This window comes from Nipponia nippon, unplaced genomic scaffold, assembly GCF_047370975.1.
Source record: "Nipponia nippon isolate SJK-2023a ecotype South Korea unplaced genomic scaffold, ASM4737097v1 scaffold_18, whole genome shotgun sequence".
NCBI classification, from domain to species: Eukaryota; Metazoa; Chordata; class Aves; order Pelecaniformes; family Threskiornithidae; genus Nipponia; species Nipponia nippon.
In genome coordinates this window covers 2,129,332-2,146,402 of record NW_028262334.1, presented here as the reverse complement: position 1 = coordinate 2,146,402, position 17,071 = coordinate 2,129,332, and the positions used below count along the sequence as shown (strand labels likewise).

The window sequence follows — 17,071 nt, the reverse complement described above, 5'->3', positions numbered from 1 at the left end:
AGTCCAAAGCTGTGGCATCAGAATTAGGCACTTTAGAGCACTTAATACCTACAAATTGCTTTTAGAAAGGAGCACGTGATTCCAGTTTTCTATTATTTATCCCCGCAAAATTACAGTGAGTGTTGCTACATGCTCCATCACCTTCAAGCACAAGGAGGATAACATCTAAAATGTACCTTCCTCCCACACTAACGTACAATCATTCGGGTCAACACTAACAAGAGATGTTTTGATGATGGTATCTGACTTGTTGCGTTAAGAGCAGCTTTACCTAACTAAATCCATTTCAAAGAAGCACCCAGTTACATACCAGACCTTCACAGGCTCTCCGTATGGTCCTGCAGAGTGAGGATCAAACCGATTTCAGAGCAGCCTGATTTGTCTGCAGCCCTGACCATTGCTGCAGTGCTAATTTTTTGGTTCTACCTTTCTCAATCGAGACACTTGGGAAACATTTCACAGGCATCATTCATTCAACAGGAATCTCCCTCTAAACACACCCAGTCATTCCAAAAGCTTCTCTTTACCTTGCCACACAAGTAAATAATGTTGGTATCTGGATCGTAGAACGGCAGCAGGACCCCATTGCTGGTGTCCATCTCATGAAGGGCTATTGGCTCCTCCATGTTTTTCTGGAAATAAAAAAATGCCAGGGATGTTACGGAAGAATGGAAAAGCTCAAGTTAACATAGGATCTGAATTATTAACAGTTCTTTGTAGCTAGTGAACATGCAGCAGTGTCTTCACCACCCTGAAGGATCTGTGTGTTACAATAACAAATGCTGTCCATGTTCACAAGCTTATTCATTCCCCAAGGACATTTTAATCACAAAATGTAATAAATGCACGACCCAAGAAAATTCACAAAGTCAAGGGAAAGACGTGACATAGTCACGTTAGCCAGTGCCTTGTGCCAGTGTGATGGGATTGCTGCTGTCTCACTCTGCACATATAACGTATCGAATGAAGTGACCTTCACATACTGCTCTCTGTGTACATCTTCTCAGACACTTCAGACGTGCAGCTCCCAGCTTCATCGCTGCTCTTGGTAAGGCAGGGATTGGTACAAGAGAACTCATCTCCTTTACTGAGCGAGCATCCAGCCTAAATAACGGCAATACCTTCTGGCACGGGAAGCCTGCACAGGAGCAGGCAGTAGATGGAAGAGGGAATATGCTCAAGCATATGAACTATGAATTTAGTGGGTGACTACAGGTCTGGGTTAGTAACTCAACGGATGTTACAACAGCAAAGTAGTAATGGGACAGGAACCTACGGGATTCCAAAGGGCAAGCTGCCGTTCGCTCATGCGGCTGAAGCCAGTTGTGAAGATGTTTCCATCGGCGAGGAAAATGGCACGCATGGGCCGGGCTCCCTCGTGGGTTTTCTCTTTCTCCTGAAAGAGATTTAGAGGTTAGCCTCTAGCAATGAACAGAAAAGCCCACTTGGTGGCGGCTTCTCTTCTAGCTGCACAGAATCGCTGGCAGGACATACCGCTCCTCCATGCAGGACGCCGACTACATGGAGCAACATCCAACTATCTTTGCCGGATGCTTGAGGGAAGAAACCAATTGCTGAACTACAAAAGAAGTGGTCATTCCTGGCTCATTTTGGCTTTGCCTATCAGACTTTAGCAAGGCTGAAGGAAGATTTCTTTGCAAGCTACAACACATATGCAGGCTGCTAAATCTCTGCTTTGCATACACAACTTTGGAACTGTAATTATACAAAAGGATTAGAGTTGGAATTACACTCCTGCAGGTTTTAAAACCGAGCCCTAAAATCCTAGTTCAAACACTAATCCCAATAAACCCAGACAAATCCTTCAACCACTGCTACCCCTTCTGTAATTTTTTCCTTACTTTGAAAAACACGACTAAACATGGTACATATACTAAGTAAGAAGGTTCTTTCTCTATATGCTCTTGCTAACTCTCTGTTGGAGTGAAACCCAGTTGCTTCTTTAATTATCATGCAAACTTACAGCAACAATTTCTTGTTTCCTGGGGTCAATAACTCGAACTTTTTTGTCTTTGGAAGCTGTACAGATTAGGCTGCCATTGCGATTCCAGCTCACATTGTAAATCATATCCACGTGCATGTCATCCAAGTTTATGAGGGCTTCACCTGTTCCCACATTCCAGATGATGATTGCATTATCGCAACCTAAAATAGAAAATAACAGCTAAAGTCACAACACTGGTGTATACAGAAAAAACCCAGCAGCAGGGAACAAAGAATAAAACCTGCTGCAGCTCCAAAGCCTCAGATGCCATCTCTTAAACATGCTCTGTGCACCATCATGTACGTGGACCCCCAGACAGCACATCCTCACTCAAATGCAGGGCCAATACAGGCCTGAATACAAATTTCAGGGCCTGTAGCGATAGGACAAGGGGTAACGGTTTTAAACTACAAGAGGGTAGATTCAGACTAGATATATGGAAGAAATTTTTTACAATGAGGGTGGTGAAACACTGGAACAGGTTGCCCAGAGAGGTGGTAGATGCCCCATCCTTGGAAACATTCAAGGCCAGGCTGGATGGGGCTCTGAGCAACCTGATCTGGTTGAAGATGTCCCTGCCCATGGCAGAGGGGATGGACTGGATGGCCTTTAAAGGTCCCTTCCATCCCAAAGCATTCTGTGATTCTATGATAAATACAGGCTCAGAGCGGGGACCAAGCAGTCAGAGAAGGCACAAAGCTCCTCCCTTGAAAGCATTGAGCACCTTCTCAGAGGTGCTGTAGCTGTCCCAAACAAAGGCACTTTATGTGGGAGTATTTGGGCACTGCTCCCACAGCTGGCCACCACCCCAGCCAACGTATTGCCCACAGGGGGCTGTGTGGGAGGGTGCCCTGGCCACTGCTACTGCAGGAGCTTTGTGTAGGAGCACTTGGGTCTCGGCTCAGCTGCAGGACCACAGAGCAAGAGATGCCAAGGGCAAAGAGGCGATGTTCTTACAACTCTACGTGAGAACACTGGCTGGCAGCCAGTCATTGCCTTCTCAGGTCAGAGGGATTTGCGGCAGAAAGAGTAAAAGCAGCACGGATGGAACATAGGCAAGTGACAGCAGGAGAAACATCAGAACAAGGAGAAAAAAGAACGGCAGACAGCAAAAGCTGAGGTCAGCAGTTTCACAAGGACTACAACCATCAGGCGGGTGGTTTTGTTCAAGGACCAGACAGCAAGAAGACAAAGAATAAAGCCTAAGATAAGATGACAGCAAAATAAAGAACAGGACTGGAGGACCAGGTAAGGGAAGAAAAGCACAATGCGTGACAGAGCAATTTCTCCTAAGGCTCCAGAGGGGTGAAAACATGTAACAAGGCAAAAGATAACCATCACTTTGAACTCCCAAAGGGCATGAAAGACATCCAAAATCAGTTTGTTGTCACCAAGAGGAACCCTGGAGACTGCAATGACCTGACAGCATCCCTTCTCCTCTGTGTTTCGTAAGAATAATCCTGGCCGGACTGCCTGGACACACACATCTTGGTGCTCGTGAGTACAGGAGTCTGAGGAAGCTACGTCAGAAAAATCACCTTCTCCTTTTGTATGTTCTCACACTGAGTTTCATTACATTAACTGCCACAAGGTCTGCAAATCCAAGCGTTTTTGGGGAAACCAGACCAAAACCAAACTGGTACCTCAGAAGGTATTTGTATCAACAGAAAATGCAGAGCTCATCTGACAGTCCAGCTGAAAGGACTGGCTTCTTTTCTTGGGCTCCAACCTAAAGGTCATGCTATGAAAGCCTCAGACCATGCTAATGGATAATGACTTATCCATTTTATTTCCATAATGATGTGACTGTTTTTCAGTGGTCAAAAGAATCTCATTGCATAGACCATACCAGTCAAGGAGACAATTTGGAAAATGCTGAAAATGAAAGCTTGTGGAAGGAACAGCCGGACTCTGAGACACCTTGCAGGGATCAGTGAAAAGGAGACACAGTTGGGCCTTTTACAAAAGTATATGAAAACAGGGATGAGGAGAGTGCAGACATAAATAGTTATCAGTGGATGAAATTTCCAGATCAAATAAAGTCTGGAACAATTTTAATACTGCAATTCATGCCTCCAGACAATTTCCTGGTTCTTGTCCCTGTAAACTGAAGATAATAAAAGGCCAAGATAAGGAGGGGGCTGTGAGCCATGCGTCCGTGTTCCTAGGGACTGCCATTAGTCTTGTGATTCACTGGCCCTAAAGCAGCTGGGAGAGGAAAGAAGGAAAAGGAGTCGACAAGCTCTTCTCCAAAATACCTGGTGTGCAAGCAAAAGGTGAGGGAGAGATGCCTGTTGACCCCACAGCCCTGACACACCGTACCTGCACTGAGCAGCACATTGCGTGCCGTCGGATGCCAAGCCACAATGCCGACTCTCTTGGAATGGCCTTCTAACACTACCACTGGCTCTGTCAGGGACAGGGTGAGTCCGTTCTCGGGAATCTGCCACACCTGGAAAGGGGAAAGGAAAGATGGTTAGCCAAGGGCCGTGCCCTCTGAAGAGTGCGTTACTTGTTTGCTTCTGGCATCCTGTACCATGCCATGGCAGAAGGCTGAGTTGTCGCTTCTCAATATAAGCGGGAAGAGAGAATCGGGGAGGGAATCATTCCCAGCCACCAATAAACCTTCAGCTGATCTGTGCGTGACATCCTTCCTAGCTCAGGCTGTCAGCACATAACCACCGGCTACTTACGCTGCAAACGCCCCGTTATTGCTGTGTCCAGAGATCCGTTCATCTCAGATGCTGCCTGAGAAGGATGCAAAAAAATTTCCCTTGCAGCTCAAATTCCATCTGAACAAGCTGCTGTCTTTCCAAATTATGCTTGTCCCTTGGAGGGACAATATTGGAACTATACTGGTGCCTACTTTTTATTTCTTTAGAAATACTGGCAATTAGTTTTCACATTATGTTTAGAGCCTCCTTTCAGATGCCGTTTAACTGGGGAAGAGCAGTTTGGTCCAGGCAAAGGTTAAAGCAGCCCAAGTTAGCATTGCAGAAACTACCTTTGAATGCAGGAAACTCCCCTGTTCGCTTCTTGCCTGCTTGGTTACACAACCCTTCTGTTGCAAGCATCTTCAGGAGGAACAGACCCCCAAGGACCTGAGGGCACTGCAATTCCAGCTGTGGAGTCAGAGCAGGTTTATGCACCAAAGGAGGCGGCTTCTGCAACTGGCAGGGACCAGGGACGGGAGAGACAAAACCCATCACCCCATGCCCCAAGGCAGGATCAGCCCTACCAAAACTATTCCTGCAATTCAGCACCGGACAATCATCTTTGAACTCAATTTGACCTACATATAGTGCATTAAAAAAATCAAATAAAGTCCATCAGTGAGCAATTATAGCTACCTATAGATAGGTGGCAGCATCAGAGCACATTTGCTTCGCCTTCTATTGTTTGCTTTTTCTGGACTTAAGAGAATAGGGCTTGCCAGACCCTGCCCACGATGCCCAAGCAAGCTGTCAGAGCCAGCAGATGAGAGCCGAGCGGATTTCGGAAGCAAGGCAGACAGACATGCATGAGGGTGACATGGATTTTTGTGCTAATCCCAGTTTCTCCCTTCTCACAGGGATGGCTGCTGCTTAAACAAAACCCACTGCAATGCAAAAATTCTCAGTGCGTACCAGCTCCCCTCTAAATATTCCTAAAATGATTTCACTTTTCACTGATGCAGCTCTCAGCACCGTCCCTCCCAGCGCCCTCAGCATCCCAGGAGGAATGACCTGCGACGGGCACGCAACCTCAGCAGGGAATTTCTCTGCAAGGGTTGAAAAATCCCTCTTTCTCTTCCTGCCTGATGGAACAGTGCTAGCAACGAGATGACATAAACTGAGGCTTTTACCAGCAATCGCGTTTTAAAAATGGGGTTGCAAAGTGGAGCTGGTCAGCCTGAAGAAGCAGGGCGTCGTCCTGCTCGCTTCCAATTCAACACCGGCTTTGCTAGCGGCTGCAGCCACAGCACGCTCTCAGAGGACCGTGCTGAAACACAACAAGCCTTGCGAACTGCAACAGATCATCTCACCTGCCCATTACAGGATAAAACTGGGTTACAAAGCCGTCAATTTTTATAGAAGCAGCTTTCTTCTTGCCAGTTGGGGAATAACAACCTGACAGTAGCAACAGTTTAAAACGCGTCTGCTGACAGGGGAACTTGAACATCAGTCTGCTAAAACTGGTACCTGCACCTCACGTTGTAACGGCATGCAGGTCTCTCAGATGAACCGCCTCCAAACCCCTCACGATTGTAAGCACTGATGCAATGCTGCAGAAAACAGGTATCACCTAAACCAGTAAGAAAGTTGGAAAGATCACAGGAGAGCAGGGAGACCCCAGCAGAAGAGGCGATGCAGGAGAGCCAGGGGCTCTGAAGCAGAGGTATGGGAGGTACCCAGCAGAGCATTAGGGGACACCAGCGCAGGGGCAGAGGATGCTCAACACGAGCTCTGCCTGGCAGGCAGATGCTGGGGCACAGCTGACATGGGGATGAGAAACAGAAAAAAAACACCAAAACCACTTCTCCACTAGATGAAAAGGCCACGACAGCCAACACTGACCTACGCAAGTTGATGTTACGCCGAGGATTAAGCAGGAAGCCAGACATCTGGTTATTCCAGAGTCTTGAGGAGCCCTTAAAAATGGCAAGCCTTGATGAACACAGCCATTTCTCCCCCTGAGAGAAACGGTGCGATAAAGCGCCCTGCCCCAACTCACTCAGCCTCACCCTCTTTGCGGGGGAAGCTTTGAAAAATTAATTTATTCACAAAAAGACCCAGGAGCAGCACGCAGGGACAGCAGAGGGGTCAGAGCAGCTTCTACACCTGCAGCTGCAACCAACCTTCCTCCCTGCCGAGGGGCAGCCGGAGCAAAGGGACCGGGTCCCCGAGATTCCCCGTTTCTGTTTTGCGCTGTCTCAGCCACGAACGGCGCAGGGACCCTTCTGTGCAAGCGCAGCTTCGTAGCAAAGTAACTTGTGAGTCAGAAAACTCCAGGACCAAGTTTAAACGTGAGCCAGCGAGTGCAGGGGGTGGGAGAGGAAAGGGAGGTATTAGAGGCAAAATACCAAAGAAAAGGATTTTTTTAAAAGCCTCTGGAGGACAGACAGATTTTTTTTCAATAAGGGGAAGCCCCTATAGTTTACAGCAGCTGCAGACCAGTGTAATCCTCTGCAGATTACAGAAACTATTGACCTAATAATCTTGCTTGGTATCGCAAACAAACCCCCCAAAACCAAAAAAACCCAGAAACCTAGGAGTGTGAAAGGTCAGGGTATGCTCCCAAGCGACCTGGCCCACTCATTCCTGCACAGGGTGGGGTGCCTGCCTTCAGCGTGGGATGAAATTAGATTCACAGGGCAAATTAAGGAACTTTCGCTTTGGATGCAGGACCCAGCCTGCTGAAGGTGAGGACTCAGGATCAGCACACAAAGGAAACCTTAAGATATTGCAAGATTAATTGGACATCCGTAACAGTTTGTCAGCTCTCCCAGTTGTGGGGGTTTTTGGGTTGTTGGGTATTTTTTTTTTTTCGGTTGTGTGGGGGTTTTACGTTGACATGGCTGGTTTGTTTGTGCTCGAGGAAGTGAAGTCACGCCACGGTGCTGCGTAGAGGTTTGGGTCTCAGAGGAAGAGCAGGAGGGGGAAAGGTTTTTGCACAAACAGCACGCGAGAAAGAAAATAAAGCAAATTTTTCCAGCGCTTTTTTTTTTATACACTTTAAAGAGAATCAAAACCTGTCTCTTCTGGCTCTGCACCAACCTGCAGAGAAGATTAAGTCAATTTCTAGAAACAACATCAATTCCTATATTCACATTACGTGAGGAATTAAATGAGTTTGAGCCCCGGGTTTTATCTGCGTCCCTGCTCTTGCATCGCTGCAGGAAAAGGCACTTTGTGCATCCATTTTTGATGGCTATAAGACCTTCTCCACAGCTAGCTGGTCCTGGTTCATCCTGTCCTGGTACCACATCTTAACTGTCTGCTAACAGGTTGGTGACCCAGGTCATTGCAAGGGCTCTGGTTTAATTTTTAAAACAATTTGCTCAAATGAACCCTACTCTGGCCATTACATGCAAACTCATTAGTATTCACCTTCTGATGAAGCAAATTTTCCATACCTGAGAAAGACCAGCTGATACCATCTACAAGCCTTTATATAATAAAACATTTTCCAGCTGAATTAAAAAACCTGCAGTACATTACAGCCACTCAGCAGAATATCAAGCATGAATATTTAAGTAATTCCTCATTTGCTGGCACAAGGAAATCATTCTTCAAAGAGAACACCAGAAGAGGCCACAGAAGGTATCTGCATGCCACGCCGTTGCAAAGGAAGCCTTTCTGAGAGCAATTCAGAGCAGAGGAGATGGAGACTCCCCCTCCCGCTCTTCTGCAAAAGACGACAGAAATTCGGCAAAAAAACAGCAAACGGGGCAGAGGCTACTGCCATTACCTACATGGCATCGCATGCCTGATTACGGCTCTTCTGCTACATCGGACGTATGAAATGGGCCACCTTCTGAAGAACTGAGAACAAGGCATAAAGAGGAAATACTTAAACACTTGCAGACTACAAGTATTTCATTATAGCTCGAACCACTTCAAGCGAGTTGCATTTGCCAACTCAAAAGGAATCTGTTGGCTTCGCACTCCAACTGGCGAGGGCAGGAGGGGACAGAGGCCGACGCGTGCCCCAAGGACTACCCAGTGTGGGATGAAGGAAGAGCACTCGCTCCTCCACGAGCCTACGCTCCCCCAGAGAAGAAAGCAGGCGGTGTTTTGGAGAGGTCCATTCTACTTTTTCCTCTGCTGGGATCCGACAGCAATGTGCTTATACCCACCGGCACCGTGACCTGCACAAAGGTGGTCCTGCAAGGGTGACCTGTCCTAAGCATTGCCCCCCACCATCTTTTTCTTCTCTACCTCCAAATAATTTCTGAATGCATCAGATGCGACAGCAGTAATGAGTGTATCACCTGACACTGCCAGGTCACACCTATCAAGTGCCTTTCATCAGACAAATCTTGATGCAGCTGCAAATAGCTAAAACCTCTAAAGCTGTCCAAGCTACAAAGCATCAGAAAAAGATGTCTTCTTTCCCAGTCCCTTACTTCAACCCCTAGTCTAATGATCTCAAGTACCCTACCTGTTCAAGGTTTATATGCAGCTCACAGGGTATTTCCACCTTCTACAAATCTGATATGAAAATGCTTCGAGCTTTTGAAAGGGCCAAGTTAACCTTCCTTGTGCAACACAAAGTCTGCAGACAGTTCAAAGTTATGGCTGCAGGGAATCAGCCCTCTTCATCTCGGAGACACTGGTTAGATAGCATCTCAAAGCCATGCTCTCTCCTTCAGTATGTGTCTAGCTGACGTTGATGAGATCTGTTGTGGCCGAGGCTAAGATCCTAAATCCTCAAGTGCCAAGGCACAGATGGTCTTTAAAAACATAAGGTATTTTTTTAAAAGCAGCTGGCACTTCTGCAGAAAGCCACATGATCTCCTCCGTCACATAACTTTTTCTCATTTCATGGTGGCTAATGAAGAGTTCAGAGCTGACAACCAACCAACCACTTGTCCTCTAAAGTAAGATGAGTTTATTCAGTGACAGGCTGTTCAGGAAGCAGGACTCCAAACCCTTTATTGAAGAAAACCAAAGAAAACAGGATGCTAAATTACCCGTGCCAGGACAGAAAAGCAATTAAAAATGGGAAGGCTTATTAGATCATCCAGTTTGTTTCCAAATAGCCCAGGCCAGGGTTGTTCTTTACAAACTCTAGCTCTGTCCAGCCCAGTTAACAACTGTCCCAAATGATTTGGGATACATCATTTCCCATCAGAAGTTATGCGATACTTAACAGAAGATTCAACTCAGGCCTTCAGCTAGCCCTCTTTGCTTTCTTCATCGCTACTGCCGGCACTCAGCTTCACTGCATTTTAAACCTCCAGCTAACATGCACCTAACATCTTCCAAATCATGAGTTGCGTATGCTTGTTCCTTCAAGCGCAGCAAGGACTGACTCATTTCACCTTCCCAGCTGCTTGCTCCCTTCCACTCAAGACACGGTCACACCAACAGGTACCACCCACGAACACCAGTGTGCAAACTGGCAGCCAGCTACACCGCGGTGTCTGTCCACACGCGTGTTGCCTCCAGGGATGGAGGGGAAGCTTGCCCCCCGCTTCAGCGTGTGCAAATAAGCAGCAACCGCAGAGCAGACAACCTACCGTGAACCCACGCCCTGCGGAGCTTGTTTGCGCAGTTGTAGGCTCGGATTCTCACAGACAGTTTGTGTCTACATTAGGAGCATTTGGACAACTTGTAATCGAACACTGTTGGTTTTTCTACATAATTCAATCCCTCTGGAGCCTCGCAACATACTTCTCATTGCACTTGGATTAGAGACTTATTTTGCCTCCAAGAAGGCAGCTTCGCCTGATGCTGTTGATGCTCACGTTTCAGAGACTATTCCTTCCGACTCGCAGCCCTTCTGGATCCTGGTTTCTGGAGGAATATTCCTGCATCCTTCAAAGCTTAGTTCTAGCCCAGTAGTGAACATTACAAACACAGAAGCTTGTTGTTTTGTTTAATATTAAATATAGTACATTTTGTTAACATGCTTCAGCTTCCAAGACTGAGAGATCACAGGCAAGAGCTGTCCCAGGATAAGCCTCTTGGGATGAATCCCCTCCCAAACATTTTAACGATGAACAGAAGCAAAGGAATTTATCTGACATGATCTATAATAAGATTTCAATATAACGTTCAGCCTACAGCATTTCTAAATATGGCCAAAGATCACTGAAGTTATTTGGCATTATTTCATCTTACAAGGATTTTCTTTCACTTATTCTGCTGTGTTTGCATACACAGGATTCCACATCCATCATGGAGCAAGGTCGCCTATTGTTCAGTGGGCTCTGGCTGAGGTAAAATAGGTCTCAGGACCAAGGTTTGCAGGTGCAGAATTCGGATTATTTTTTATTTATTTATTTAAAAAACCCCTTTTGACATCTACTCACAACCTGTAGATACAGGAGAAATGAAAGTGTCACCCTTAAATCAAGAGATGAAGCAATTCTGAAGCCTGATGGGCTCGTTCCCTTCCAATCCCCACCTCTTACCAACACACACCACTACATCCATTAGGATATTTGAGGTAAGGAACCACCTCAGTCTTCTGAAAAGCAGTACATATCAAAACACCTCACCACTGACTGGCACTCTTTCTTCTCTTTCCTCTTCCCAAACATCAGACAAATCCCCAGGGGAAGGAAAAATGGAAGAGCAACTGAAGACAAAGCCAGGAAGACACAGGCCAAGTGCACTACTCAAAGTGCCATCTCAGCACTGAAGAGATTCTTCTCAGAAGTCTGAGGTTGCACCTTCTCCAACATAATGTGAGAAGAAAGTGCCAGTTGGGTGAGTCCAAATTCTGCTGTTACGCCGGTAATAAAGCTTGCTCTGCCATTTCTGCTCCAATTTTTACCTAGGTCCTGCAGCCAAGATAGCATCATTTCTTAAGCCGAGACAGAATGTGATCTGCAGAATGCCCATGACCACTCTCACATCAGCAAGGACTCTGCCCTCGGCGTCGGTACAGGAGATCTCTTTACAAATACAAGTGTCATTTGCAGCAGCATTTTGAGCATGAAGCAAATGCCTCCCCGCAAGACAAATTAAATACACTTACCATGACGGTGCAGTCCTCAGAGCCACTGGCGATGACCTGGTCATTATGAGGACACCAGTCTATGTCCAGCACCGGTCCTGTATGGCCACACACTGTTGGGTAGGACTTGTCAATTCTGCCTGTCTGAAGGGGCAAAACAAGGAAGAGAGCTGTAATACACAGACAGCACAGAGCACATCTCTCAGAGCAGAGGAAGATGCTTCCTAATTCTCCATTAACTCTTTCAGTATTCCCAATTCCATTAAATTTGAATCATCACCATGCATCAGTAGAGGAAATGAACCAGCGACTCTTCTCCAGCACCAACTAGCTGGAAACTCCCACTGGTGCAGGACAAGGGTTCAGAGGTTCAGCACGGGAGGGCTTTGCCCCCCCCTCGGATGCAGGGATGCTTTGCTGCCTGTATCTCAGTGTTTGCTGCAACGCCATCCATTTGTCTGTCCCCAGTGTTTCGGGAGGAGGGCTCTGCCCGCACGGTGAAGCTCTGGCTTTGTCTGAGCTTCACAACGGCGGCCAGCAACAGCTAAAGATAACCAAGCTAAAATTTTAATTGAAGGGTGCTGCTGGTCATTGAATTTACCAAGTCTGCTTGTTTTCATCATAGAAGTATTTTGCTTAGATGGAAAGTTTCTAGGAAACAGTTGTGCAGAGTAAAATACCGTTTTTAGGAATAAATACTGCCAACACAGACTGCCACAGCCACCCACCCCTGATCCGCACCTGCGCCTCTATCACCGGAGGGCCACGGCCACCAGCCCGCTTCCAAAGTCAAGCTCACTACATAGATGAACTTTCCAAGAAATCAAGCTAACGAGATGTTCCCATTTGAACCGAGACAAATCTAGTGATGCCAATGCAGTTGTTGCAAAGACACCAACTTTGCCAACTGGGTCTACATTTCACTGATGGAGCCCCTTAACACCCTGAAGCACCTGACCCCCCCAAACTGCCGATGCACCTGGTACCCAGCTTCCTCTGTGCGAAAGGAAATAATCACTCTAGCTAATCATCATTCTCTCTCTTGGTCAAGTCTTGCACACATGGGAAGCAATATTTAAAATACTAAAGACACACAGCAATAGTGGCAGGGTGAGCAGGAGACTCCTGCGCTCCCAGGGCCAGAACCTGGGTCCCCCTCCGAGGTGTTTTGTTTCCAGGGAATGCTGCGATGGCCTTTTTATGAGCGATGGGAGAAGAGAGGCAGGAGGGAGAGGTCTGGGACGGGGTCGTCTTCTTTCGTGTTTAAACATGCAGAAGAAACGGTTGGCATTTCACTTCTGCCATTCGGTGATGACATTCCCCAACCTTGGAGGTTACATCTCTTAATATATGCCTCCTACCCATCTCCATGTAGAAGGCTGTTCCTATTCAACGCTGTCTTATGTACAAAGGATCAGAATAATGCTGGATACTGGCTTTTGAAGACTACTGACCTGAAGACCCCTACTAGCAACAAAACAAGATACAGACCCAAAAAGACTAAGTAACAGAAACAAAATAACCACTCTTTCCTAAATGGCCATGGCCAAATTTAGGTTTCAAAAAAGACTCAGTGATTCAAACGCTTTTGAAATTATTAAAAGTGAAAGCGTTGTAGATGAAAAGCCATAAACCAGACATTCAAAAATTAAAGTCTGTGTAATCCCTCTTGGATGCCATAATGTGAAATAGGATTAAAAATTAATACACCCAACTGACATGTATAGCCCATCCGTTGCAATTTATCTAATTAAAAAAGAACCATGCAGAGCATATGCGCATGAACATATTTCAGAAGTCACATTACAGGCCAAATACAAATATAGACCTAAACCAAAAGAAAAAAATACGACTAATACTGCGAGATGTCAGTGACTACCTGTTCTTGCTCCTACGCAGGGCTCAGAGCAATCCTCTAAGAGGAGCTTATGGTAATTATTTGCAGGCTGCACAAGTGCTTGTCAGTTTAGTTTAGATTTTTTACAGTAATTCATTACTGGAGGGAGGAAAAAAAAAAAATCAATTTGAACAAATTAAGCCACAAACTTCACCTTTCAGTTTTGATCACGATGAACCTGAACAGTACGAGCAGCAGCAGCCAACTGCCTGTGACAGCCAGCTGACCGCAGGGACCAGGCAACCCCACCGCCTGCTTTTGATCACCTAAAACGAAGCTCATTTTTTAAACCAGCTATCTTGTACTTCCATTAGCTCACTAAACGGCAGTGCTCCAAGGGCAGCGAGGAAAACCAGACAACAGAGGCTCTGTGTGAACCCGTGGCAAGAGAGAGCTCCCGACGCCCGAAAGCAGAAGGGACCAGCGCGGCCACGGGCTTCCAGCTGCCACGGAGGAGCGAGTCCCCTTCCCTCGGCGGACGAAGCAGCAAGCTGGAGTAAAGCTCAGTCTTGTCACTAAGCTAGAATAAAACCCAGTCTTGTCATCAAGCTGAGGAACTTGAGATGGATGCACAGGCACGGCTGTTTTGGACGAGGACAGCATGTGTTTCTCGGGCCAGAGCCATCTGGATCAAGAAGAAATTGCAGATGCACAAAGGGGAAGTTAAACCAAACTGAGCAGAAATATCTTTGTACCATGTTACAGGTGAATACAGATGATGCAGAAGCATCTAAAGTGCACCTTTTTCCTGCCTGGATGTGGATAGTGACGTTCAAAAACCATTTCTAACAAGGGAACAGAGTAAGGATGGGGAAAACGAGATGTTATGTAGAAGCAGTGTGGGAGATGCAATAACTTCAAGCAACCTCAAACATATTTATTCACAAAAATTTACAAAACCGAGCAAGCAGAGTACAAACAGGAGAAGGAGATGTCACGCTGCCTGCAAACACGACAGCTCCCCAGGGGCTGGCAGAGGAAGACAACGCCAGGGGAGACGCGCAGCCCAGTGGCATCAGCTTCTACCCTCGGGCACAGCACTGCTGCGCTACAGGACCAACGCGGCTGCTCACCAGGGTCGACAAAGAATAGCATCGAAACAGCAAAATGAGAAGAAATAAGGATGTAAATGGACAGAAGGGCTTACTGGCCAAAAGGCTGCTTTGCTGCTCGAAGCTGCAGTTCAGCTAGCAGAAGTCCAACCACTTTCAGAGAAGTTACTGACTTGTGGTCAGAAATAACAAAACCGCCTTCATAGCACAGAGGAAGCCACGGTGCTTTCCTGAACACGTAAGAAAAAGCAAGAGTTCTCCTCAGCAATGCTTCTAAAGGCACTTGATCTGCTCCACTTTAAAAAACACCACTGTTATTAGAAAGCGTGACCCTTCAAAGGGGATCGGGAGGGCTGTCAAAGGACAATAACTCATGTCACCACCCCAGGGCCTGACCCAGCACACCTTCCCCTCAGCCACCCAGCAGGGTAAGAAAGGAGCTGGGTTTAACTCAGATGTGTTACTTTACCACCTCTCTAAGCCCGTTTTGTAAATGCTGCCCATGCAGGCTGCACCGCAGGCTTCCTCCTCCCAGCCGCGTTCCCCTCTCCGGAGCAGGGGATCCTGATTCCTGGCATCGTGCGGGATTAGCTGTGCACAGAAGAGCTTTAAAAACAATATTTGGGGGGCTTTGCCAAAAGAGAAAGACCAGGAAGCCTGCAGTACGGTATTAAAAAAACAAAACAAAAAACTGCCAGCCTGTAAAATTACCAAATTCAACGTTTCTAAACACTATTCCTTTTAAAAGGAATGCTTCTCCCACAAGAACACCATGAGGTTTGCAACTTTGCCGCCAGATGGGTGCGTTTTCATGCTACCATAATGCTCCCAGGTTTGAAGATTTATTTATTTATTTTTAAAATGTAATCTTTTAATTAGTTAAGGATTTAAAATAAGTCTCAAGTGCTGATACACAGCTTAAAATTAACTCAGTACGACTTCAAGAAATTAAATCCTCCTCATAATCCATTAGGACTCTGGCTGAGCAACACATCACAGTAACAACTTTTGAAACTCAGAGTTGTATTTGATAAAAACGTTAGCCAACAAGGTGAATTTGAGGATTAGTATTAATATGCTGGATGGCGTTGACTAGAAGCACCCTCAATATTCAGGTCCTTCAAGAGGTGGTAAGCTGACCTTACCAAATGAATTCACTCAGTGCCTTCATGTATCCCAGATCAGAAAAAACAGACAGATGAGAAGAAAAAAAATTATTAAATCCAGAAGGGACAGATAAGCAGCACAGGAAAACTGTTCCTAAAAGTAGTAGTCTTATGAATTAATTTGACTGTCTTATGACCACTTCTCTGCCAGAAACGGGCAATTGGTTGTAGGAAACAGCTCATGGATTATGGTAGAGATGCCATGGAGAACAGCTGCTTCCCTCAAGCCATGGTTGCGCTCATTAAGATCGCCATTTAAAATAGGGAAGTGGCATCAAGTTGCACAAGCAAAAGCAATTCCCCCACCCTCGCTTTGCAGAAGTTTGAGGAAGGAAATCGGGTCACAACTGCAAAGTTTGAAATACAAACTGACTGGTACCTTTTCTCTGTTAAAGAGGATATTCTTTTTTTCTTAGCTAAATTGTCTGTTTTCCTTACAGCAAACTCAAGTTTCACAAACTCCAGTTGAGTGAAGTTTTGATGTGCTCTGGCCACCGAGCCTCCACCTCTGGTTGCAGCAGCTGGTCATGCAGGAGGCAGTGGGGAGAAAATACTGCAGTAGGATGTAATGAAAGCACATTGCTCTCTCATGACCATGACAAATAGACATTAGTCACCCAGCAAACCAATCAAGGCATCCATAACTAATTCGGAAGATTATGAAAAGTGTTACTCCCAAAAGGTCTACTGTAATGTCATGAAATAAAGAGACTTTCAGGCATTCGTAACTGCATACTGCTTTCAACCTGGACCATGATAAACATTGCTTGTGACCTCCAAAAATTCCTCAGCAGCGCTCCTGTTCTCATTTTATCACCTTGACAGCTGCAGGGCTGCGACATTACAGTAGACATTACAGGCTGCTACAGAACGGAGACAAAGGTCCGTGTTCCGGAGTGCCCAGACCTAAACGGATGCATAAAGAGGTGGGAAGAAAAACGCGGTGATGGACAGGAATCCTGCACAAAGCCAACCCTACCCGAGCAGCAAGAGCAGGGCTGTAAAAACCACAGCACTGTGCGAGCCCAGCAGATTTGGCATCACTGCTCAAAGCACAGTTTGGAGGGTTTCGGGCGCGTGGGCAGCCGGGTGGAGCAGGCAGCAACGGCGAGGTTCGTTTCACGCCGCTGGCAGAGGAGCTGCAGCAGCTGGGGGACTTCATGGTTTGCAGCGGGTGCTCGCAGCTGACTGGAGAATGGAGATACAAGAGCTGGTTGCAACTGCAGGATGCTTTATCCTGGAAAAGTCTTGCTTATCTGCAGAATCCCTCACAGAATTAGTT

General features: G+C 46.4%; 1 protein-coding gene across 3 annotated transcripts in view; it reads right to left on the bottom strand.

The window, feature by feature from the left end:
* The window catches only part of CORO1C (coronin 1C), a 56,494-nt gene that overhangs the window by 6,232 nt on the left and 33,191 nt on the right, over positions 1-17,071 (bottom strand). For all 3 annotated transcript variants that reach the window (XM_087754373.1, XM_087754376.1, XM_087754374.1), the window contains exons 3-7: positions 11,696-11,818; positions 4,328-4,457; positions 1,985-2,166; positions 1,277-1,396; positions 528-632 (exon numbers count right to left, since the gene is read on the bottom strand). In XM_087754373.1, the coding sequence (XP_087610499.1) occupies positions 528-632; positions 1,277-1,396; positions 1,985-2,166; positions 4,328-4,457; positions 11,696-11,818 (660 nt within the window). The remainder of the gene's footprint in view (positions 1-527; positions 633-1,276; positions 1,397-1,984; positions 2,167-4,327; positions 4,458-11,695; positions 11,819-17,071) is intronic.